A 26,719-nucleotide genomic window follows, 5' to 3' on the forward strand; every position below is an offset into this window, starting at 1 on the left:
TTACTGTTTTTTTTTTTTTTTGTTTTATGTTTTTTTTTCGTTGTTGTGTTTTTGGTTTCTCTTAACTTTAATCAGAACTTAAGACTAGAGAAAAAAAAAATAGTTGAAAAAAATTGTACTTAAAATTTAGAGCGTTTTAATGCACATTTTGATTAATCGTTGACATTTATCAGATTTTTTCCTTAATTATTTGACAATTCCAAGATTGGCAACAATTTGCGAAATTCATTGCGAAATTGTTGCAAATATGGAATTGAAACTGACTGTTGTTTCGTTTTCATTTTGTTTCTGTTTCAGTTTCGGTTGTACCGCACACAAAACTTTCGCTTAATTCTGCTAGCAAAAACCAAAAAAAAAAAATTATATAATTGTAAAAAAAATTATAATAATAATAATCAATTTAATAATAGTTATTATAACAGTTTTCTTTTTCTGTTGCTTTTTCTTTATGCTTTAGCAAAAAACTATTTAGGCTTTGGTATATGTATACGGGGGCGAAAATTACAAACATTCTGTGTGTGTTTTTCGCATACAGTTCAAAGTTTAGCAATGCTCCAATGTTGGAACATGCTGTTAGAACCCTTGCAGCGCTCCCTAACTCAAGGAACTCAGCTGCCCGTTGAGGTAGCGAGCTGAAACTTCGTATATAATCTTTACTAACAGCTCCTAACTCAAGGAACTCAGCTTCCCATTGAGCTAGATGACTGGAACTGGCTTTGCAGCGCTTCCTAACTCAAGGAACTTGGCTGTCCGTTCAACTAGCGAGCTGAAATTTGGTATTCCTTTTTGCTAACAGCTCCTAACTCAAGGAATTCAGCTGCCCGTTGAGGTAGCGAGCTGAAATTTGCTATACAGCTTTTACTAACAACTCCTAACTCAAGGAACTCAGCTGCCCGTTGAGTTAGCGAGCTGAAATTTGGTATAGCTTTTGGCTATCGCTGTCTGTGCGCGACTGCAAGGGCATAACCATCGTTCGGCCAGACCGAAGCACCTTTTTCGACTTGACTATAGTGTGAGGGTTTTCTTTATAGACTACTGAGCTGGGTGTGGTGTTAGTTTTCTTCTTTTTTTTTAGTATATATTGTTAGTATATGTTGTATCTGGCAACGTTTTGTGGGGTTAGTTTACCCCAGCGGTCATCGCTTGCACCCTCCTTCTTTCGCTTACTTGTCGACGCCCAGAAGCTTGGCTGCTTCGTCAGCGGAGGAGAGCAACTTGTTGAGAATGCCCTGATCGCTGATGCCCAGCAGATTGCCAATCAGATCACCGCTGGCCACAGCCGCCGCGGCGGCAGCAGCCGCAGCTGCAGCTGCAGAAGCAGCAGAGGAAGGTTTGCTGGCTTCGCCGATGTTTTCCTTGTGCTCACCGAGATGACTTTCGCGCCATTCGTTCGCCTTGTCCAGGAGCTCATGCAACTTGGGCAGACGCAAGCTCTGCTTGTTATTGTTGTTGTTGTTGTGGCAAGTGTTGTTGTTGTTGTTGTTGTTACTGGTGTTGTTGTTATTGTTGTTGTTGTTGTTATGCGTGGGCGTAGGAGTGCTGGGCGGACTATTCAGAGCGCTCTGCTCATCATCGGAACAATCGGATTGTCCCTGTTCGCCGTTGTGACTGCGTCCGCTGTGCTTTTTCATGTGCCGCAACATGCTGTGCTTCAGCGTGAACTTGCGCAGGCAAATGTCGCACTGAAAGGGACGCTCCCCGGAGTGGGTTCGCATGTGACGACGCAGATCCTCGGTGGACCAGAAGCGACGAACGCAAAAGGCGCAGATCACCTTGCGGTTGCTGTAGTCGGGATATTTGTTGCGTGACGACGGATTTGTGGTGCTGTTTTCCTCATCGGAAGCGGGAGCAGGAGGAGGAGGCAGCTGCTGTTGCTGTTGTTGATCTCCGCTCTCGGTTTCGATGGCGCCCTTGGCGAGGAGCAGAGCAAATTCCTGTGCATGCTGCTGCTTGATGTGATCCAAGCACTGCAAACGCTCCGCAAACGAATATTCGCACAGATGACACTTGTAGGGTAAATCGCTGCCTTGTGCCTCGCCTGCACCCGGAGCTGCAGCAGTTGAGCTTGCATTCTCCCCATTGAGGACGGCGGCTGCTGCTGCCGCTGCGGCCATTTGCTGACTGAGCTGAGCTGCTGCCGCTAGCTGTTGTATCAGCTGCTGCTGTTCACGCTCCTGCTCCAGTTGACGTCGCTCCCGTTCACGCTCCAGTTCCTGTTCACGCTCCCTTTCGCGTTCCCGTTCCCGCTCACGTTCCAATTCCCGCTCGCGTTCACGTTCACGTTCCAACTCGATTTCGGCAGCCTTGCGACGTCGCTGCTCCTCCAATTCGATCTCCTCAACGGACTTCGGCACCGGTATCGGTTCGCTAACATCCTCGGTGGGAACGTAGACGCTCATTGCGGACTCGACGTTGCCGTGCTTGCGCAACAGATGGCGATCACAGTTGCTCTTGGTGGTGAAGAGCAGCGGACAATGCGAGCACTTGAACGGCTTCTGGCCGGTGTGTGTAAGGATGTGGCGACGCAACGAGCTGCTCCAGGGGAACATGCGTTGGCAATACGGGCAACTGACACGATTCGGGGCCAAGCTGTAGGCGGACTTCTTTTTCGGTTCATTGCTGCTGCTGCTGGTCACATCTTCGGTGCCGGAATTGTTGCTTTCGGAGGCACTGCCGGAGGCAACTAAGCCCTCCTCATCGCTCTGCTCCATGTGATTGGCCACATCGCTGGGACGAAAGTAGCTGTTGAACGACACCTGATTGCTGGTGGCATTATCGACTAGCTTCGACACCGGCACCAGATCCTGAGATTCATCTTTGAACGGTGAGCTGGCCACATCCTTAAGCGATTTGGCTACTGACTCGGCTTGGGCTATTAGGGTTTTCATCGAATGCGGTGCGGGAGGTGTTGAGGGGGTGGGAGTGGCTGAGACTGGAGTCTTGGAGAGCGCCGCTGTGTCGGATTTGCCTGCCTTGATGGCCTGCTCGAGTATGGTCTCGGCCACCTTTTTGGCTGCCTCAATGGGCGTAGAGCTGCGGGGCGTCGACTCCTCGATGAGCTCGGGTTCAGTCTGATCCTCCAGCTGTTGTTGCGATGGCTGTGGCTGTTGCTCCTGCTCATCTAACTCCTCCTCGACATCGTCTTCATCATCCTCATCCTCCACCTCATCGAACTCATCCTCATCGTCCTCGTCGATGATCAGCTTCGGCGGTTCATCGTCATCGTTGAGCGTCGCGGCATGATGTCCGTTGCTCTGGCCATTGCTGTTCGCAGCTTTGTAGCCAAAGTGCAACAGCGGATTGCTGGCGTTGGCCACACCACCAACCACGCTGCTGGAGCCATGAGCGAGCGCCTGCTGCAATAGATCCGTGTCCTTGCGGGCCTTCAGCTGCTGAGCGAGTATCGCGTACTTCACCTGATCCGAGATGTGCGGATGATGTGGATGATGCGAATGTTGTTGCTGCTGCTGCTGCTGTTGACTTAGATTGGACATGGCTGCTGCGGCTGCTGCTGCCGCCGCTGCTGCTGCTGCGGCTGCGGCACTTGAGGACGCGGCACGTCCCCGCATCACATGATGTCCGCTGCGCTGACGCTGAGCATAGAACTGCGGATGCTGTTGCTTCACATGACGCTCCATGTTGGAGCGGAGCGTGAAACGCGCCGAGCAATGCTCGCAGGCAAAGGGACGTTCGGTGCGATAGCGACGCTGCTTCTGCTTCGGCATCAGCACTCCGTTCTTGATGACCATCTTGACGGGTCCGCCGGCTGGCACCGGAACGCCCACATTCGGGAGGGGCAGTGGCAGTCCAAGGGGCGTGCCAGTTGTGGCTGCTGCTGTTGTAGAGCTAGACTTATCAGGTGTGGCTGCTGCTGCGGCTGCTGCTGCTGCTGCGTTGGGCGGCGCCATGAAACCGAAGAAGGGAAATCCCGGGGATTGCTGGAACATGAGATTCCTAAACAATTGCTGCATATACTGTGTGGCTGCCTCGCCAGCGCCAAAGAGTTGCTGCTGCTGTTGCTGTTGTTGCTGTTGCTGCTGCTGCAGCAGCAATTCGTGTTCACGCTCACGCTCCCGTTCACGTTCTCGCTCTCGTTCCCGCTCCCGTTCACGTTCGCGCTGCTCGAGCAACTCCTGAGCCAGCGTTGGCTTCTTGCTCAGATCGAGCACATCCATGTTGAGATCCATGGCTGCCGTTGGTTTCTCCACCAACTGATCGAGACTCTTCACCTGTATCTTCGGTGCTTCGGCCGAGAGTAACATGTGCTTCAGCTGGGAACTCGTTGACTCCGATGTCGTCGGTAGCGGCGGCGTTGCCGAGCGATAACTGAGCTCAGCGAGCTCCTGTTGTCCAGAGGATTTGGCATCCTCGCAGCTGGCATCCTCGGCGGGATGATAGAGTATGGCACGCTTCACCTCCTCGCGACTCGTTTTGCCATGACGATTGCGCAAATGTCGCTCACAATTCGCCTTCGTGGTGAACGCATAATTGCACACGGCGCACTCATACGGACGATCTCCATTGTGGGTGCGCATGTGACGCACCAGAGCTGCTTTGTCGCACACCGCATAGGGACACATGTTGCAACGGAACGGACCTGCGGGACCCACGGCAGCGAGATGGACACGATTGTGACCTTTGAGCGCACGAAGATTGGGAAAAACAGCGGTGCAGAGCTTGCAGGGGAATTCGCCGCGGAGTTTCATGCGTCGGAATTCGCTGGTGAATGCATCCTGCGCCTCCTCATCGCCATCCCGACCATCCAGGCTGTATTGACTGGAGCAGGGAGTGTTCACCGATTGCTCAAAGTTGCGCAAAAAACTCGAGGTGCAACTGGAGCTGGTCATGTTCAGAATGCTTTGAATGTCCGCCAAATCCTGTCGACTATCATTCGCATTCGCCGGGGGTTCGTGTTTGATCGGCGAAGGCAACGAGGGCTGTTGCTGTTGTGCCAACGCTGAGGATTTACCCTTGAGATACAGTTGCTGAAAGAAGTCATTGCGTTCGCTGTGTCGCTGCGCTGTTGCCTCCGCATCATCATCATCATCATCTGGAGCGACTTCCTCATCATCAACGTCCTCATCTCCGACATCGTCGTCATGTTCCTGCTTGTGCAATGGGGATGAGCTGGCGCCGAGGAGCGGCAACATTTGCATGCGACAGCTGTGCGTTTGCAGCTGACGATGGCTGCCAAAGATCACATCACATTCGCGACATTTCGCCGGTATATCCGCATGCTGGGCATCCAGATGCTGGCAGAGTGCAGGCAACGATTCGAAATCATCCGCCGCACAGGCGGGACAACTGAGCAACTGCGTCGGTGTTGTGCCCCCCGATCGGGAGGAACTCGCCAGCAATGTGGCCACATCGGGAGTGCTTGTGATGACTTGCGTCACTTCCGATTCGCTGTCCACATTCTCATCTTCATCCTCATCGTGCTCGGCTTCGGATTTCAGCTGTGGTTGCTCCACCGCTTCATCTTGATCTTCGGCGATGTTGTTGTTGTTGATGTTGATGAGCTTGTGGCGTCGCTGTTTGTTGTCCAACTCCAAGTCTAGCTCATTGTTGTTGTTCAACTTGCTGTTATTGTTGTTGTTGTTGTTGTTGTTATTGTGGAGGGAACGTTGGCTGCTGTGGCTGCTGTTGTTGCTGCTGCTGTGACTCGCTGCACTCGAAACATCCGTCGAGCAGCTGGCATCGCTTTCATAGCTCTCCGCTCGTCCCGATGCTGTCGCAGACATCTGCGCTCCACTTGCAGCTGTTGCCGCATGTTGCTGACGTCGCTGATGTGGCTGCTGCTGTGAGTGCAACTGTTGCTGCTGTGCGGATGGCTGTTGCGACTGTGACTGTTGCTGCTGCTGTGACTGTGACTGTGACTGCGACTGCGACTGTTGCTGATGCTGTTTGTGTGTGCGCATGTGACGATGCATGTTGCCGTTCGTTGTGAATGTCAGGTGGCAATAGCGGCAGTTGAAGGGTCGCTCCCCAGTGTGCACCAGCACGTGACGATCCAGCGACGAGGCCGACGACAGCACCTGTTCATTCCATCGAGAAGGGTGGAGGGAAGAGAAAAGAGAAAAAAGGTATTAGGCAACAGTTCAACAACAGTTCAGAACTCAAGTAAAAAGCGGGTTTCTTACTACTACTTGGTTAACTTGTAAAGACCCTTTCAATAGACTACAAATAAAAAAGTTGTTCTTACTACTTAGTTGAGTCGCTAAGACCCTTTATTGCTATACAATTATTATTTTCTTATTCGCTAATTACTTAGTTGACTTGTTAAGACCCTTTCAATATTTTGACAGTGTTTTTCTTATTACAGTTGACTTGTGAAGACCCTTTCAACAGGCCAAAGTAAAGCGTTTTTCCTACTACTTATTCGACTTGTTGAGACCCTTTCAGCCTTAGTTGACTCTTTATCGCTATGTCATTGTTAGTTTCTTATTCACTTTTAATATGACTTTGACTGTGATAGACCCTTTATGAGTGAAAAGAAAAGAATATAATTCTATAAAATTTCTGATCTGCTTCTTAAAATATGTATAGACATTTTAGTTTTGACTGTGATAGAACCTTTTATGTTAAGTAGAACGAAAAGAATATAATTTTGTAAAATTTCAAATCTGATTTAAACTTTATTGACTAAAACATGCTTCTTAAAGTATAGACCCCCTAACCTAGACCCTTTGTGAGTTAAAAGTGAAGAATATAATTCTAGACCCTTTTTGATTATATAACATATATAATTCTATACAAATTTCTTGTCTCATTTTAACAATATTGAAGATACTTCATAAGCTTTGACTGTGATAGACCCTTTTTGAGTAACAATAAAAGAATATAATTTCTGATCTCATTTCAACTTTTTTGACTAGAAAATAGTTCTCAAAAATTAAGAGACTTAGCTTAGCATATCATAGCAGTGCTATCGACTGTGATAGACCCTTTGTTTCTACTCAAGAAAGCGCTGCAAGGTATTCAAGGCTAAGTCTCTATATATAAGGGATATAATTCTATAAAAATCTTTGATATGCTCGACTATAGAATACCCTAACACTTACCTTTGAGCAGATGCGGCAGGTGAAGTTCTCGGTGTCGCCGTTGGCGTAGTTGTGGCAGCGTATGTGATTGGTGAATTCGTGGGGCGTGGCCGAAACAACCTCGCAGATGGGGCACAAGTATTTCATGTGCTCATCGCCAGCTCCGATGCCGGACTCGGCACTCGACAAGCTCAGTCCGCCTTGAGGCGATGAACCGCCCGAGCTGCTCGACGACATCTGTTGCTGTGCTGCAACTGCAGCTGCGGCTGCTGCTGCGGCGGCGGCAGCGACTGCGCTGCTACTTCCGCTGCCGCTGCTGCTGCTGAGCAAATAGCCGCTGTTGGCGCTGCTGCCATCGACGAAGCCCGATTCGGAGAGATCGCCATTGGCGGCTGCGCTGCTGCTGCTGCGATTGAGACGAAACTTTTTGCGCAGCGAACTCGCATCGCCGCTGGCGCTGTAATCGACAACGATGCTGGCGCTGGCTGCGACGTTGCGTCGCTGCTTGTGTCGCAGTCGCTGCGCAGTTGTCTCCAACTGCATTTGTTGCTGCTGCTGTTGTTGTTCTTGCTCTTCATCGGACATTTGTTGCTGCTGTTGTTGTTGTTGTTGCTGTCGCAATTTGCGTTTGCGTGATGACGTCGCCGTCGACGTTGACGTCTCGTGTGGCGTCGACGTCGGCTGCGGCGCTCCGCTGCTGCTGCTCAGCTTCTTTGGTGTGCGTCCCAAATCGAGATGCTCCAACGATGATTCCGATGTTGTCGAATCACGTCGCTGTCGCTCTCCATCAAAGCTATGCCCATCATCGCTGTGGGCAACTGTTGCAGATGCCGCTGCTGCCGCTGCGGCAGCAACTGTTGCTGCTGTCGCTGTGTGTTGTTGCTGTTGTTGTTGTTGTGTGGCCAGCATCTTTGCTGCTTTGTTTTGCTTTGCTTATGAACTTGGCTGCTAAAACTTGGCTAATTGAGATCGTTAACGACTGCGAAAGAGATTGAGATAAATGGGTTGTAAAGTTAGTTCAAGTCACAAGGTTAAGGTTCTTAAAAATACGATAAAAGATTGAAAATTATTTCAAATATGTTTTAAGGTTCTTTAAAATGCGATTAAGTATTGAAAATTATTTAAAATATAAGAACTTTCTTTTTTAAGTTTTCAAAAATACGATAAGGGATTAACAATTATTCGAAATATAAGAACTTTTTTCTTTTTAAATATGTTTTAAGATTCTTATAAATACGATAAAAGATTGAAAATGTGTTAATATATGTTTTAAGGTTCTTAAATATGCGAAAGTATTGAAAATTATTTAAAATATGTTTTGATGTTCTTAAAAATACGATAAAAGATTGAAAATTATTAAAAAAAAAAAAACAAATTTGTTAGATCATATAAAATATGAGAAATGATTGATACTTTATTATACTTTATTCACTAATTATATTATATTACATGAAAAGTGCTTCAAAATAAACATTTTGAAAATTCTTTAAGCTTTAATCTATATTCTCTAGCTTCTCACTGTTCTTAATAGAAATCTCAACTGTTTTCTATAATATTCTCAAAAAAACTATTTAAGTAAGCCCAATGAACTCGGCTACAGTTTGTTTTAATAACTGGAAAATTGCTTTGCTAAACATTTTTCAATATTATAGTAAAATTTTCAACATTTTCCATAATAAACAATTTATTATAATCCTTCTAAGATACCAATTTTTCTGGTTAAAACGTTCGTTTAAAAGCGAATGCAAAGATTTCGACTTTAACTGCATATTCTGAAAATTTCATCTAGATTTCTTGATAAACACAAGAGTTGTGGAAAGTGAAAAGCTATTGCAATTATTTAAAAGTAATTTGCAAGTTCTTAGTAAAGCTAAAGCGCAGATATCGGAGGAGAACATTATTGTAATTCCTGGAATAATGGCAAACAAATAAGAAAACAAATAATCGAAATCAGTCATTGATGATTGGAATTGGAATTGGTTATTAGATCTGTTGATTTAAGGGGAACGATCATCATCAAGATCTTTGAGACGCTGATCGTATCTCAATTTCTGGCGAAAAGCAACAGAAAAGTAAACGTTATGAGGATCACACTGAAAAAAGTTTAAACAGCTGATCTACAGTGAATTTGTCAAATGAGACGCTCAAAAACAGTTGTCACACTCTTCTATTGCTATTGCCGTCGCCTTCTAGTGCACAAAGAAAGCAAATTTTAAGAAGCGAGAGAGTAGTAGACGGCTGTAGAATAAGAAAAAGTGGGAGTGGGGGTGGGAGTAGAAATATAAGTTGAAGTACTTGAGTATAAGTAGATAAATACATATTTAGTTGAAGATTGGAATTGGAATTTGGACATTATTTTACATATGTTGTATTTTATACTTTATTTAAAATCAGTTTAGTAGAAGAAACAGTTCAAATGAAAGTTACACGTTTAGCATCAGAGGTAGAAGTATGCAGTATAAGAAGAATACATCTAGGAGTAGAAGTCGAAGTAGAAGAGTACTGAGTACTTATAGAACATGATGTTGAATTACGCAAATATTTAGTTGCAGAAATTTTAATTTGTAAAGTATTTTATATATGGTATATATTGTATTTTATTTCAAATCATTTCAGTTGAAATGAAATCAACACTTCAAGCGCAGAAGTTAAAGTCAAAGGCGAATAGCAGCAGCAGTATAAGAAGAAGACTTCTAGAAGTAGAAGTCGAAGTTGAAGAGAGCGAAGTGAACTGCACATGCAGTCAGAGAGTTGCTCTCTCTTTGAGTGTGCTCACGCGCTCTCTTGCTAGTTCGTTTGCTTGCTTGCTTGCTCGCTCGCTCTCGCTTGCACACGCTGTGCGTATCGATTTGCTATCGGTACTTGTATGTGTGTGTGTGTTTGAGTATTTGTTGCATTTCCATTTGCTGCTCATTAACATTTAACGCTTATCAGTTGGCAATTTCATTGCGTCGCTGTTGTTGCTCCTGCTTTCTGCTGCTGCTGCTGGCGCTTAGGATTTTGAATTGGCGACAAAAAAACAACAGCGACAACTTGACATTTTTAAAAATAAAACTTTAGCGATAACAAGCTACGAGTGTCTTCCTTTCTCTTTCGCTCTCTCTCTCTCTCTTTCGCTATTTCTATTTGTATTATTGTTGTTATTATTATTGTTATTGTTGTTTTTGTTTGTGTTCTTTCATTTTGGTTGGCTGATTTCAATTTCGTCCGTGACTCATCGCCACGGAGAACCCATTGAGATAAAGCCACGCCCACTGCGCCCTAGTCCTTAAGCTAAGTAAAGCCCCACATACAGTTAACCCATTGATGCCTGCGTTTAACCCATTGGTGATAAATTTAAAGCAATTGAATTTAATATAGATCAAATAATATCAATGAGAATAAAATATATAACACATATTTAAAGAAATTAATTGAAATGGCAATAAAATATATATTTAAAATGAAAATAAATAATTTTTTTTAATATTTGCAATATATTACTTAATGAAAATCCGATTGAATAAATACAAAAATTTCACATTACGATAATAATTATTTTCATATTATTTCAAAAATATTTGTCATAAAGTTATAAACTGAATGAAAATCCTATATGGAAAAATAGCTAAAAAAATTCATATAACGATAAAAATCATTTGCAAATTATTTTGAAATATTTTCTGTAGTTCTCATAAAGTTTTTAACTGTTTTTACTGAATGAAAATCTGATAAAATATTTCAATTTCATATTTCTAAAATTCTTATACTTTTAACTTTCAAGAATAAAAAATATATTTAAAGAAAAATTATTCCAAATATTTAAAAAATTCTAAAGTTATCATTAAGTTTTTAAACTGTTTTTTGGTAAATGAAAATCCAGTAAATATAAAAACAAAAATTTCATATTACGATAATAATTATGTATTTCCAAATTATTTTTAAAATATTTCAAAATTTCTATAGTTCTCATAAAGTTTTTACTGAATGAAAATCTGGTGAATTTCTAGAGTTTTAAAGTTTTTAACTTTCAACAATCGAAATATATTAACAGAAAAATGATTTAATTAAATTCTTAGGAAAAATGTTTTTATGAATCAATTACTTTTATGATTAAAGCTTTCCGAAATGTGTATTTAGGTTTTCCCCAATTATGAATCGATTTCGTAAGGAAATTCATTGATTACGGATTGAACTATTCAGCATGATAATCATATCTAAACGATACAAAGTTTTATGACAATCAAATCGCGTTCATGTGGCTGACGAAATGTCGGAACACTTTTCAATTACAAATTGTGACAACAATTCAACCCTTTTTTTTAGTTCTTTTTTTTTTTGGTGAAGTTCACAGTTCAACCAAAAAAAAAAGGGTCAATCAAAGATGAACTTTGACAGGATTTTAAGGTCGTAAAACATCAGAAAGGTCAATTGCGTGTGAAACCCTTAAAATTAACACAAATTAAGTTAACAAATAATTTGAAAAATATATCCAATAGGGAAATGAAAAGCAAATTTAAATCTAGGAAAAACCTGTCCAAAAAATAAATTGATGAAAATCCGATGAGGAAAAAAATAAAAGTAACTTGGAAACTTGAGATTAATAATCCATAGCTGCTGCATTTTTAGTTAATTGCACTTTTTGACAAAAACACTTGGACAAATTTTTGTGTGGCACAAGAAAAAAATAATAGAGTATTTATTTATTTATGTTTTCGTTCTTTTCTATTTTATTTATCATTTTATTTTTATTTTGGATTTTTACCTTTGTTTTGTTTTTGGTTATTTGAACAATTTGGCGGCGGCATTCGAATTTTTGGTAGCCGTGTTTTTTTTGGTAGTTGTTGCTGTAGTTGTTGAAATTGTTGTTGTTGCTGCTGCAGTTGTTGTTGTAGCTCTTGTTGCTGTTGTTGTTGTGGTTTCACTTGGTCACTTGAAGTCACTTGGTTGTTTAATTATTTATTTAATTTCATTAATTTAGTTTTAGTTGCACTTTTTGATACACTTTTTCTCTTTGGTTTTGCAATTGTTGTTTAAAAAAAAAATTAAAATAAATATTTGAAGTAATTGTATTAAGTATCCAAGAAAAAAAAAATATATGCACCTTTAAGTGTTTGTATATTTTTGTATTTTATTTATATTGTGTTTGTTTATTTTATTTTGATGTTTTTTCGGAGCGCGCCGCAGATGCTTTCACGTTGACGCGCACACGAGTTCTGAGCGCAGCCGCAGCGCAAGACTTTGAGTTGAGTCTCGGTTGTGTGTTATTTTTTTTTATCTAATTTGTGTGTGCAGCTCCCGCTGCTCTGCTCTGCTCTGCTGCAGACACGTACGAGACGAAGTGTGTGAGTAACGTGTGTGTTAAAAAAAGAAGAAAATAACAAATTCAAGACGTCTTTTCGGTTCGACTTCTGAACTGTATTTGAACGCATCTATGAAGTTGTATTTATAAAAGCGCACGGCAGAGCCACCACAACGTCGACAGCAGCGCGACGCAGCCCAGCTCAGAGCAGCGTGAGGCAGCGCAGCAGCAGCAGCAGCAGCAGCAGCAGCTGACACGAACATCGGACATCTGAGCGAAACCCGAGACGGAGCAAATGCGAGAGAGAACGCAATGGCTGCCCCTCTTGCTTGCTTGCTTTAGCATTCGTGAGCATGTGTGTGTGTGTGTGTGTGAGAGCGACTGTGGCTGCGGCTGCTGTTGTTGTTGTGTTGGTGGTTGTCTTGCATTGGTATTGGTTAGATAAAAACCTGCAGAGTAGCGCAGTCGTCGTCGTCGTCGTCGTCGACGTCGCGTACGTCACGTCGTTCGCTCTCCCATCAAATCTTTGGCGTAAAAGGAAGCAGACGTCGCAGCCGCAGCAGCAACAGCAGCAGCAGCAGCAGCTTTGCCGCTTCTTTCTTTGGATTTTTCTTTCGTTTTATTTTTGGAGGCAAATAGGATTACAGCTCGATGTATGTGTGTGTGTGTGTTGGGTACACGCATGTCGCTTGCGTGCTTTGCGTACGTGCGCGCGTGTGTGCTAAAGCGAGAAGGCGCTATGTACCATTGCATACGTATGTATTCAATGTATGTTTGTTTGTTTGTACTTGGGTTGTGCATATTATGTATGCAGCCACCAGGAGAGAAGTGCTCTCCTTTTCACATATGTATACATGTATGTATGTATGTATGTATGCATGTGTAGTCAGTCATGTATGTATTTCTGTGTTATGTACTTTTGGTGGTTGACAGATTTACAATACTCTGGACTGTCTCTCGACTGCGCTTCGCTGCCGCTGCGTAAAGTTAATGCAAGAGTTATTGGCTTTCGTTCAGTTGATTTATCTGCTGCATTCTGCATTCGTTATGTTAATTCAGATGTTTTTTTTTTGCTTTTGCAATTTACTGCCGTTCGTGGCGATAGTTGTATTTTTCTTTATTTTTTTTTTTGGTAGTGTATCTTTTTTTTATTTGTTTTTTCTTAATTTAAGTTTCGCTAAATCTGCGTTTCGTAAAGTTAATTAGCATATTACTTATTGGCTGTCGTTGAGTTCATTAGCGTGCATCTTAAATAATACACAATTAATGTGTTGCTCTTTTATTTAATTTATTTTCTGATACGTGTTTTGATTTTCTTGTAAGATAATTATTCGTTAGGATAATTATAGAGATTAGTTGGGAGCGCTAAGCAAAATGTGGTTAATTGCTTTCTCTTTAGAATTGTTTTTCCTCTTTTTTTCGTTGAATTTTAAATTTGAATTCCGTTTTATTTGGAATTTTGTCCATTGCGGTTTAAGATAATTATGTTGAATTAATTCGTATTTTCTTTTCATGACCTTTTATTTTTTTCGTTAAATAAAATGTTATATATATTATTTTCTGATTTTAATCATAATGTTAAAAGTGTTGTTATCAGCTCTTTTTCTGCATTTCCATTCTACTGTTTTTTTTTACTTTATTTTATCGTTTACTATAAAAATTAAAAATAATTGTGATATCTTCAAATCTGTGTTAAGTTATTTAAAGTATTAAATGATGAACTCTTCCTGAACTTAATGTAAGCATTATTTTCAAATTTATTCTCAGCAGCGTTGCAATTCTTGGGATCATTTATTTAGTTTCTTCCGTCGCTTCAATCGATCATTAATCGTCTGCACTTGGAACTACACATCAAGAGGGGCGTCCACAATGCGTTTTCCCTCAACCTTCACCTCAAACTTGAAAAAAAAACTCATTCGGAAAACGGAAGTCAAAGAAGACGCTTTAGACGTCTCTCTCGGTCCCCCCTTCCCATACTCTCGCATGATTTTGTCGCTCTTGCTGTTAATGTTGTTGTTGTTGTTGTTGCCCATGCTGCTAATGGTGCTGTTCTTGTTGTTCCTCTTGTCACAGTTGACCGCCCCAACAAAGGTGTGCAAGACATACACACACACACACACTTACGCAGTCAGCTGCCGAAAAATGCAAATGAGTGTAAGAGGGGCTGGCGTCATTTTGCCTCTCTCCCACACACTCACACATACATACGCCTGCTTGCTTGTTCTTGCACTGACGATAACTCTGTTAACAGCATCGCGATGTGCAATCAATCGATAGCACGATGACCGATAAACTGCAGCAACAGCAGGCGGAACGCAAATTTATTGCCAATAAGCACAAAAGGCGGCGAAAAAAAAACACACAACAACAAAATTAAAACAATTGCAATAACAAAAGGCAGCAAAAATATTAAATGCGAGCATACAGACATACATACATACATACATATGTATTAATGCAGAAGATATTGTGCAAAAAATGCAGCAAGAGTTCAATACACTCGCCCACACACACACACTTACACTCACGCACTCGCGTGGTGGGAGAGGGTGTGTGTGTGAAAGAGAGCGCACTACACGTGCAATAACAGTGTCGATCAAGCACTGTTTGTATAAATTTAATAATATTTACGTTTTATATTTATAATGAACTTGAAATAAGTGCTATGCGCAATTTGGCACCGTGGTTCGCCACCTGCAGAATATGTCGATCAAATATTTTGTTTTGTTTTTGTTTTTTTTTTTCGTTCAATAGCTTTTCGCCTAGGCACGCATCACAGTGTGCGCGTGGGCGGGCGACGCGACGGCAACGCCGGCAGCGACGTCGACAGCGCGTGTGGCAATGCGTGTTAAATAAACATTAATGGCGGCGACGACGACGGCAACGGTGCAATTTTTACTTTACGTTATTTTCTTTCCTCTTCTTGCTGCTGCCTGTGTGTTTGCAAACAGCTGAGAAATGGTTTCGGTTTCGCTTTTTTTTTTGTTTTTGTTGTTTTCAATTGTTCGCCATTCAATGAGACTGAAAGTGATAATGGGCAGCCAACAATAGCAACAACAGCAACAACGAGTCAACAGTCAACATAACATAATTAAAGCTGCAACAACAATAGTAACAAGAAGAGTGCGCGACATTACCATTTAATTGCAAGCATTTAGTCAGCATTTAACTTTGCATAAAACTTACTCACACACACACACACACCTGCGTGCACATAGTAGACAAAAGCTCTCTGCTCTTTCGATCCCACGCTTAACATTAACATTGCCATAACAGCAGCATTAACAGCAATCGCGGCTCAACAGCAGCTTCCATTTTAGTCTGTGATTTGCCCTTTTTGCAATGCAAGCGAAAAAGAGAGAAGAAAAAAGAAAATCAAAGCGAAAGAAATGCACTTTCGATTTCCAGTTGTTAACATTATCGAGATGTCTGCGGGAATAACAAATCCAAGTAATTGTGATAATTAAACGTGCGTTACAACTATTATGTGTTATTGTTAATGGATTTAATAAGCTTCGAATTGCGGCGTCTGACATGTCAAGGTGAGTACACAAACACACGCACTTACACACACACACGCACACACATACAGCTACGCACTCAAAAATTCGTACTGTGCAAATTCATGCACAGTCAACACAACAACACACGAAAGCAACAACAGCGTGATGGGGGGGGAGCATAAACATTTGTTCGTCATTGTTGCTGATAAACAACAAATTATTGTGTATAGTAAAACAATTGAATAACGCGCGCGCGCCTCTTTTTGTTTTTGTCTTTTTTTTTTCGTATGTTTTACTTTTTTTGTTGTGTTTAAACTTTGCACCACCCGCGCTTTGCATGGGTGTGTGTGTGTGTGTGTGTGAAGTACGTTACGTTAGCATGAGTCAGAGTTTACGGCTAACGGCGGAATACCTTAGAGTTAAGCAAAAGGAAGTTGTGAATGGGAGAGGGGGTGGGGGAGGGGGAGGGGTAGCTGTTTAAGCGAAAAGGGGAGCAGACAAAATGCAAATAGCGGGACTCAACAAGTGGATCAGCGGTTAAATGAGCCAGCTTCAGAATAAGCGAGCGAGAGAGAGAAAGAGAGAGAGACAGAGAGTAAGCGAGAGTAAATGCATTTTCATCATGATACTTGTTATGATTATTGAAGGGTAAAAATAGCAAAGCGAGCAAATGTTGACTATGAGATGTATGAATATGTAATCGATAAATTTATCGATTAATTATTAAATACCTGCAATTTTAAATAATTTACGTTTATATTGAACTTTTTATATGTTAAATATATAAAAAAAAAAAGATATATAAATGCAGTACATCTGATGTTTGGTTTATTGATAAAAGTGCTGATTATAAATCAATTTTAATTAAAAAAAAAAACATTTGCTCATATACATATTTGTGAATAGAAATAAATGTAAATGAAGGATTTATCTGAAAATATATTGATTAACGATAAATTTAAATAGAATGGCAAAAAGTAAAAAAAAGAGAAAAAATAGTACATTTAAATTGAATCTATAGATAATTGCACACAGTTAAATTGAAAATAAAAACACAGTATACCTAAAATTAAAGATAAATTTAAATCGAACCAACAGAAAATTGTAAAAATACAGTATACCGAAAATGAATGCTAAATTTAAATTGAACGAATATAATTGCACATAGTAATATTGTAATTGCACATAGTAAAATTGTAAAAATACAATATACCAAATATATACTGCATATCGATAAATAGTAATTGCAGATAAATATTAGATGTATGAGAAATGCACCTTAGACTGCAAGATAAAGAATGCAAGACATGACTCAGTAAGCGTACTTATCACTTGGGCAATTAATAGTTTACAGTTTATATGTATACATATAATCTAAATAGCCGAGACTCTGAAATTCCATATGCAGCTTATGCAATCTCTCTTTCAAAACACACACACAAACACATACACTTACAATACGGTAGCTAAGCTCATCAGAAACCAATTGACTCTGAAGGATCAACGACACCAGACTGTCAGATCATTGACGGCTCTCCGAGGTGTCTCTCTGTCTTGAGGTCTGGGTCTGGCTCTGAGTCTGGCTCTAGGTCTAGGACTCTCTCTCTCTTTCTCAGGAGTCTGGCCATCATTTGTGTATTGTTTTTTTTTTTTCTTGTTTTGGTATTGAACAGCGATTAGCGACACGAGTCGCAGTCGCAGTCGCTGTCGGCGCAGGTAGAACCCAAATTATATGGTCAGACATTTTATGGCATTTGTCTGATGCTGATGCAATTTGAGAGGCCAAAAAGGAAAAAAAGAAAAACGCACACACGAAAAGAGCTGATAAAACATGAATGACCATTTCGAGTTAAGTTAAGTGATAAGCGACGTCTATAATTCAAGTCACGAGCGAAGTTTTCTGCGTTGGGTTTTTCGATCGCAATTAGGTCAAATGATCATCAGCACATGATGCGGTAGCAAACTTTCCGATAATGTTGTTGGGATGTCAGCAGATTCGTTAATTTATGAGAAGGTGGTGATAAAAACGCGCGAAAAATGTTGATTCAATTCGATCGATATGAAATACAGATGAAATGAATTTTTGCGACAGTAAAAATAATACCAGAGAACTGATAAGAATGAATGAATTTGCCATATTTCCAGCTAAATCTTAGTGATGAGTGTGTGTGTGTGTGTGTGTGTTACTTTTCTTTCAAAATTTTGTATAGTGTGGTTTTGTTCGATAAGCGAGTGTTAAGCTCCCCAGTATCTATAAGAATAACTGTGTGCTATTTTTGGAAACAGAGAGGGAGAGTGTTGGGTTTTCCCATACTTGAACTGAAAACTGAGAACTCAAAGAATCGAAGTTATTTCGTCAATCGGTAACAATACATCATGTTCCAGTTTGTCGATCTGATATTATATGCATCATCATCATGGTCAATGAGTTTTGGGTTATTGTAGTTGTGTGTAGTTGTATCTGTATCTGGGCATGAATCAGACGAGAACGACGACGACGACGACAAGTACACACACTTGTGGTTGCCTTTACTCCCCGCCCCGCCCGCCCCCTCTTCACTTCACTTTACCATCGTCACCATCATCATTATTATCATCAGCAGTAACGTTCATTGAATATCGAACACCCCACCGCGCCCAAAGCTCGTAAACGATAAGCAGCTGCTACGTTCTAAGTACTATATGTGTGTGTGTGTGTGTGGAGGGACTGATAGGGGAACTCTGATGGAGTGTTTAGCTTCGGTTTCGCTAGAAATCATCGCACTCATTTTACAACTTTGTTCTGTTAACACGCTTGTCATTATCTTAGATCTTTCGAATTTGTGAAATCCATTCTTACTTTTTTCTCTATCTCTCTAACTCCTACTCTATCTATCTATCTTCATATATATTTCTAGGTCTCTGGATCCGACATCTATAATCGGCTGTCGAGACGCAAACAAAGGTGTGTATCATCATCATTATTATTATTATTATTATTGTGATGTGTCTCTCTCTCTCTGCTCTGCTGTGTGGGTGTGAAATCAAGCCAATGCCCAAGTTATCATAAAGATCAATATCTACATCCATATAAGCATTGATAAGAGCTGGCAAGAAAGAAAAACCAGAACAAGACCACTAACAGATCATTGATCGCATATCAGCGACAAAGATCTTTGATCATTGCAGCACCGCATTGCGTCAGTTGTTGCTTTTAATTAATGATTAAGTTGAATTGAAATTGCAACATTATAATTGTTATAACCGTAATAATCCTGGAAGCAACGAAAAAACGTGGGAAACAAAGCGAAGCGGTAATATTAAAAATACTAAAAATATACCGAAAGGTGTATTTGGTATATTAATATATTCTTAAAATATATTATCATTCTTTAAACACACAGAATTATTATATCGAAAAAATACTGCAAATATACCAAATGATATTTATTTAGTATATTAACTTAGAACTACATTCACACAAAACAGTGCGGTAACTATTTAAAATATACCAAATTAATATACCAAAACATACTAAACATATACCAAAGGCTACATTTTGTGTATTGATTGAGTACATGTTATTATAAAAAAATATACTGAATTAATATTCCAAAAATACTAAAATAAATTGTAACATTTGGTATATTAATGTACAACATATCATTATAAAAATATACCAAATTAATGTATCACAAAATACTGAAAATATACTAAAGGTAATATTTGGTATATTGATAAAGACTTACATTAAAATTATACCAAATTATATGTTGTCAGCTAAAGCAACTAAGACCATTAGTACATAAGCGTTTTTGACCATACAAAAGTATTCTTTAGGAATATACAATATACTTAATAGGATCGAAGATACTTCCTTCTGCTTGCACGCAGTTATAATCCCCTTCTACCCTATGGATAGCGGGTATAAAAAGCTAAGAAAAACGTTTGTCATTTGATTACTCATCTGGTGAGCATCTGAGAGCTTTGTGTTTTTCCCACAGCTTCTCAAATGCAAAGACAGCTGTCAGATAGTTGATATATTTGCTTAATATATATACATGTATATATATATATATATAGACATGATCATATCGCATTATCAGTCGTAAAGCGTCGCCGGTTTTGTTGCTGCCCAGATTTATCTCACATGACAAGCGAATTGGAGATGTTGGCTGAAGCTGAAGATGAAGTTGTCTGAGAATGTTTATAGCTCGATAGCTTTTCTGTTTTTGTTTTTCTGACAGATATCAGAGGCAGCGTCTCACCTAGACTTCCCTCCATCTCCCCCACTCTTTTGACGAGGCTGTGCCAAAATAAAACATTGCTCATTAGGGGTTTTGGGTTGTTGTCGACGCGACGCGACGCGACGACGCAAAACGCAACTAGAGAGTTTTGAGTTTCCATGTTTGTCAGTCTCTCGATCTTCACGCCATCTCCGTTGTCATTGTCTCTGCTTCTGCTTCTGTTTTTGTTGTTGTTGCTGTTGTTGTTGCTGTTGATATTTACTCAAGTGTAATTGCAAATTGTAAATGCGACAACACAGATGCTCGTAATGATTGTGGCCCGCTCTGAGCGTGAGACTTGATCATCATCATCAACAGCAGCAGCAGCAGCAGCAGCAACAAATGTTTCAAGTCTAGGATTGCTAGACTAGAAGTTACTGAAACAAACTATTCTTTGTAGCAATCAAGCTGAAATTATTAGGAAAATATCAGAATATATATATACTAATCGAGCTGAAATGTATAGGATATGTAATTGAACTGAAATTATTAGGAAAATATCAGAATATATTATACTAATCAAGCTGAAATTTGAAGGATATTTAATTAAACTATTAATCTACAAGTTTTTGAAAGTTCACGTTTGCTAAGTGCAAATTTAAACTGCTTAGAAAACATTCAATAACTGTCGTGATAAAATTAGTTGACAGTTCTTTTGAAATATATTAAAGTCTCTGTAAGCTAAGTACTTCTAAGAACTTTTTAAAAACAATTCTAGTTAATTAGATTGCTAATCTTGATTTAAGATTTTTTCGATCTTAAGCAAAAAACAATCTTCAAATAAGATTTTTAGGTTGAAATAATCTTAAATCAAGATTTTTACTCAAGAATGCTTTAACATATTTTATATTGAAAATTAGATTGTAAATCTTGATTTAAGATTTTGTCGATTCTAAAAAAAATACAATCTTGAAGTAAGATTTTTATGTTGAATGAATCTTAAATGAGGATTTGTTATGCTAAAAGTTAAAATCGTGATTCAGGAATGTTTTATTTTAGATCGAGAATTAGATTACAAATTTTGATTTAAGTTTTTTTTTATTGATCTTAAGCAAAAAAGAATCAAGATTTGTACTCAAGATTGGTTTATTTTAAATAGAAAATTAGATATCAAATCTTGTTTTCAGTTTTTTTGCAATCTTAAAAATACTTATAAGCTTAGCATCTTATTCAATGGACTCCATTTGGAACAGGGCTTTACAGGGTATCCACATTAAACTGAACTCGCAGTTTCAATATGCCCGAAAAAAGCATATAACGAGACAGCGAGACGTGCGCTCTGTACCGTGTGTCATTATTTGAGATATATATTATATATATATTCGACATACGTTCGATTCCAATGGCCTCGGGTTCGAACCTGGTCAGAGTTTTCACTTGGCGAGAGGAAGAGAAAAGAGGCGGAAGAGAGTTGCCAGCTTTTGGAGCTTATCGCAAAATTGTGCTCTCCTTTCTTGTTTTTTTTTGTTTTTGTTTTTGTTTTGTAGATGTATCTCTGCAGCTGTATCTTGAGCTGTGTATCTGTATCTGTACCTTGCGCTATTTGTATCTTTTATCTGTGAAAACAGACAGAGAGTAAAAGCAAAAAAAAAAACAGTTCAAAGTATTTTTGTTCGTCGTTATTGTTTGAACGTTGATTGTCAACTGATCAGTGTTTACTCACCGAACCGAACCGAACCGAACTCAACTCAACTGAACTGAACTAAAACATCCATCCATCCCCCAGCTCTGAAAACAGCTCCCATCACATCACACATCACACATCAGTCATCAGTCGCATCCATCGCTTGGTTTTGCCAGGTTGGAAGTCTGAAGTTTTCAATTTCAATTCGAGACTGGAGCTACACTTAAGCAAATAAGCGTGTTTAGCTTTGCATCTGTATCTGTATCTGCATCTGTAGCTGTAGCTGTAGCTGTAGCTGTATCCGTATCTTTAGCTGTAGCTCTAGCTGTATCTGTATCCATATCTTGTGGATGGATATTGTTTTCTTAAGACGCGTTGAATTTCTTGTTTTTATTTAAGTTTGTTATTGTTTTGGCTTTGGTTTCTTGTGCAGCCAGTGTTCCCTTTCCTATTATCGATTATTGCATCTTTCGAGCTGTAGAAAATACCCTGTAAACTAGTTAAACATGTAAAGAAGTAAACATTTAGCTATATGGAATGATAATCATATATATTCGATATATATTTGGTTTTCTATATGATTTTATCTTCAGGAAACTATTTCTTGTTTTTTTATGCTCTTCACTTTTCCTAGGGTATCTGTGCGTCTTGAGCCTTGGCTGTGTTTAAGCCTGCGCTTACATATTGTTCTTTCACTTTTGTTTTCTCAGCGCCAACACAGACTTGAAGACCTGCGCAATTGACTGACTGATTGACAGATGGACGCATGGACGGACGGACAGACAGACGGACGGACAGACAGACGGACTGAGAGACTGATAAGAATATTTGCTAATAAGCATGGCAAACAATATTGGTCTCTCAGTCTCTGTGCGCCGTTGTTTACTCATTCATCTGCTCATCACACTCACAACACATTGCACACACACAACACACACACACACACACAATACACACACTTGCGCAAATGCATACAAAACATGCACAACATCATTATGATTTCATTTGTTTGGGATCAATTCAAGAAATGATGATAATATTTGCGGTTAATTGACGCGACAAAGTGTCTTCAACTATCTTCTGCCTGATGATAATATGTTAGTTGTGGATGCTCAAAGTTACCTGAGCGGTAAAAGTTGCAACTGTTTGACAGGAAATACATGGCATGCAATTAGATGAGAATTTTGATTAGAATAATGAGGAAAGAAGTTTTTCAAAAATGAAATATAGCCTTTAAATTCTACAAAATGCAGTAAGGAAAATATTATTCTATTTACAAAAACCATATACCACAGTAAACATTCATTTAAACTGCTTGCTAAAATGAGAATATTTGCAGACTGCCTAAATATTAGGTTTCTAAGCTACAAATTAGAGTTACACTTTAGATTAATTCGGGTTTTGTATATTATATTTTGTAACTTTCATGCTTTATACCAAATATACATTTTGGTATATTGTATATTGGTATATTCAAATGGATACACATTAGGTTATAAACTTAAAATGAAAGCTATCTATTTGTAAAGTTAGCATAACTGAAATATTTTATTTGTTTTGTTGTATTTTGATACGTTCGTGCATTAAATTAATATACATACTATATATGCATTTTTATATAGTTTTGTATCTTGGTATATTCTATTAATAATACCACAATTTTCTTTTCGGGTGTCTCATAGTCGAGTACACTGCATAAATATTAGGTTATAAACTAAGCTAATTAAGCTAAGGAATATGTATTTGTAAACTAAGCATGACTCAGATTAATTCTGTTTTGTATTTCGTAACTTTCATACATTATACTAAATATACCAAATATACATGTTGGTATAGTTTTGCATTTTAGGAATATTATATTTTGGTATATTCTAATTATATTCTATTTCATTGCATTCTGTTATTTGTTTTATCTCTTTGGTCTTGCTATACTTGAAAAGTGATATTAATATGTTTGTATTGAATCGAAATTTTCTTTGCAGATAAATGATACAACAACAAATAGAATGAAACAACAACACATAGAAAGAGCGAAATGATTATAGTAAAACGGATTTCAAAATGATGTGAAATATATGAAATTTAATAAGAATAAAGTGAGTTCAAGTAAAAAGTGTATAAAAGTGACATTATTATAAAAAAATGAAAGTGAAAGTGCAGAGAACAGAAGTGGAGGAAAAATGTAATAGGAATATAGTGAGTGAAGGTGTATGTGAAAAGTGTTTAAAAGTGGCATTATAATAAATTCAAATCAAAATTATAAAAAGTAGTATTATTAATAAACTTAAAAAGGAGTGCAGTGAGCGAAAATGCAGTGTATAGAAGTGGACGTGAAATTTAATGGGAACAAAGTGAATAAGAAGAAGGATTAAGTTAGTAAAAATATATGTGAAAGTGCAGTGTATAAAAAGAAGTGTTTTTATTATTGAAAAATGTAATAAAAATAAAGTGAGTGAAATTAACAAATTCAATAATAAAGCGAAAGTGAAAAGTGTATTTATATATGTAAGTGTTCTTATTATTGTAAAATTTAATAAGGATAAAGTGAGTGAAAGTGAATTTGTGATAATTGTGGCTAAAATCTAAAACAACGCAATCAGATGTCAGTTGGAAGTTGGCAGTTGGCAGTTGGCTGTTTGAGTTGAGTTCGACGGCTACATTTGTCAGTTTGGGCGATCAAAGAAGCCGCGACTGAGACTGATAACGGATGTTGTGGATATGCATGGATGTGGATATATCGCTGCGCTGATACGTTGTGAATGTATGTGGGGTAAGTACCTCCCCAAAGTATTTGCTCGCTACACAATGCCGATATCTTTTTCACAACTTTTGTGGTGGGTGTTGGCCCCAACACTGTGTGGTGTGTCATCATCATGATGATCATCATCGTCATCATGATCATCATCATCGGTGGTCGCGCCACATCGCTCAGCAACTCATTAGCAGATAAAGATACTTTGAATGCGACATGAGACGTAGTCTATTCTCCCCCCTTCTTTACTCCCTTTCCCTTTCGACCCACCCACATCTGAAACTGCCTCTCAGTCAAGGTGTTTAAGTGTGATTGAGAATTGACACCAACTTTGTAGCTATATCAATCAAACGCTGACCAATGATGGACTTTACCACACACATAATATAGCAGACACAGCACATGAAGAAGTACACGCATTGGGCGGATGGGCCCCATCGAGATAGAGCTCCGAGATACGTGTCACAGTGCTACAGATTTCGATTCGATTTCGAAAGCAAACCAAAAGTCCGCAGCGACAAAGAAATGTTCGATAGATTAAACCAAACACTTGCACAACACTTGAATACCCTTTCCTTTTATGTTAGAAATTTGTATAATATTGAAAAGTTTACTTTTAAAGATTGAAACATTGAAATAGTCAAAATTATTATAGAAATTTGAATCATAGGGAAAATCTTTATTTTAAAAAATTGAAATAGAAAAAAAATGGAAATAGTTGCAGTGAAATAGTTGAATACCCTTTTTTTTTTGGTTAGAAATTTTATTTACTTTAAAAGACTTAAATATCGAAATAGTAAAAGTAGAAATAAATAGGTAAATACTCTTTTCTCTATCTTTTTTTGTTAGAAATTTTATTTATTTAGAAAACTTTACTTTAAAAAAATAAAATATCGATATAGTAAAAGTAGAAATAGTTAAATTCTTCTTTGTCTATTTTTTTTCTTTTTTTTTTTTTAGAAATTTTGTTTATATATAAAATTTTACTTAAAAGATTGAAATATTGAAATAGCAAACAAATAAATATTTAAAAACCTTTTCCTTTTTGCCTGTTTGAAATTTTAATTATATAGAACTCTTTACAGATTGAAAATATTGAAATAGAAAATTTAAAGAGAAAATTCTATATATAAATTCGGAACATTTTTCGATGATTCAATATCTAAAATTTTATCAAATCTTCATTAAAACTTTTTTTAATGACACTAATAAAAAGAGTAAGAATTTTACTATAATAACTAGAAATAGCTTACAAACTTTTATAATATTTTTAGGCAACTAGAAAATCAATCCTTTTTACTATTATCAAAAAGTTCTCCTCTCCTTCACATTCTTTATAGAACAATAGGTAGACTCCATTTGTGTTAGGGTATCTGCAACGAAAGATTCGTATAAATAGAATTTTTTGGCATCGGAAGGCGTAGGAAATCAAAAATATCAAGTGTTGTGAACGTCGGGGACAGCGAAAAAACAAACTTAAACCGATAACTGCTATCGAATCGATATCATCATCGACATTCGACATCATACGAGCTGCAGTTGTCCCTTGATCACAGCCACATTAGATAAGCCACATCCGAAATCTGTTTCTGGATTAACTATAATATACCATATATTGCAGTATATACTAAATATATGATAGTTACTCTGCCACTGTCTGGTTCAACATTCGACTTCATACGAAATGCTGTTGTTCCTTGACTATTCGTAGATAAGCCACATCCGAAATCCGTTTCTGGTCTAACCCTATATACATAATATACATATAATATACCATATATTGCAGTATATACCGTATGATAGCTACACTGCCTCTGTCCGGTTTTTCAGGTGCTAAAGTTAAATGAGTTTTATCAACAGAAGTTTGGCATTTCCTATTCCCGAAATTATTGATACTCACTTGTGATAGCAGCGAAGCGGGCGTTACGTTAACCCATTGTTGCCAACCCAATCGCATTTCTCGCCTAATTTACGTTTTGATTGAAATGTGACGCGTATTTTCCACTTGTACTAAAATTAACATTTCTTTTTTTTTTCGATTTTTACTATCAAATCAAATCAAATTTGTACTTGAGACGAAAAAAAATAATAATATGTTGATAATCATGAACTTTTTTGAATAATTTATTCTTCTGTACATTTTTTTTTATCTGTGCTGTTTTATAAGCAATTTCTAATCAATCACGATCGATAGTTTTCTCGAAAATTTTCCATCAATGGGAGGTTTTTTTTTTTTATTTTTTTGCACACATAA

General features: G+C 38.6%; 1 protein-coding gene and 1 long non-coding RNA gene across 2 annotated transcripts in view; one reads left to right on the forward strand and one right to left on the reverse strand.

The window, feature by feature from the left end:
- Window positions 1-1,044: 1,044 nt before the first annotated feature.
- Window positions 1,045-12,435, reverse strand: LOC133847961 (uncharacterized). The gene is made up of 3 exons (XM_062283308.1): window positions 11,785-12,435; window positions 7,062-8,019; window positions 1,045-6,035 (listed from the first exon to the last, which is right to left on the reverse strand). Exons 2-3 carry the CDS (start codon window positions 7,947-7,949, stop codon window positions 1,164-1,166), a joined length of 5,760 nt encoding a protein of 1,919 aa, XP_062139292.1. The 5' UTR covers window positions 7,950-8,019; window positions 11,785-12,435; the 3' UTR covers window positions 1,045-1,163.
- Window positions 12,436-24,212: 11,777 nt separating this feature from the next.
- The window catches only part of LOC133848695 (uncharacterized), a 56,038-nt gene continuing 53,531 nt past the window's right edge, over window positions 24,213-26,719 (forward strand). The window contains exon 1 of the long non-coding RNA XR_009895290.1: window positions 24,213-24,483. This is a non-coding gene — a long non-coding RNA (uncharacterized LOC133848695). The remainder of the gene's footprint in view (window positions 24,484-26,719) is intronic.

The sequence above is a fragment of the Drosophila sulfurigaster genome, chromosome X, assembly GCF_023558435.1.
Source record: "Drosophila sulfurigaster albostrigata strain 15112-1811.04 chromosome X, ASM2355843v2, whole genome shotgun sequence".
Taxonomy (NCBI): Eukaryota; Metazoa; Arthropoda; class Insecta; order Diptera; family Drosophilidae; genus Drosophila; species Drosophila sulfurigaster.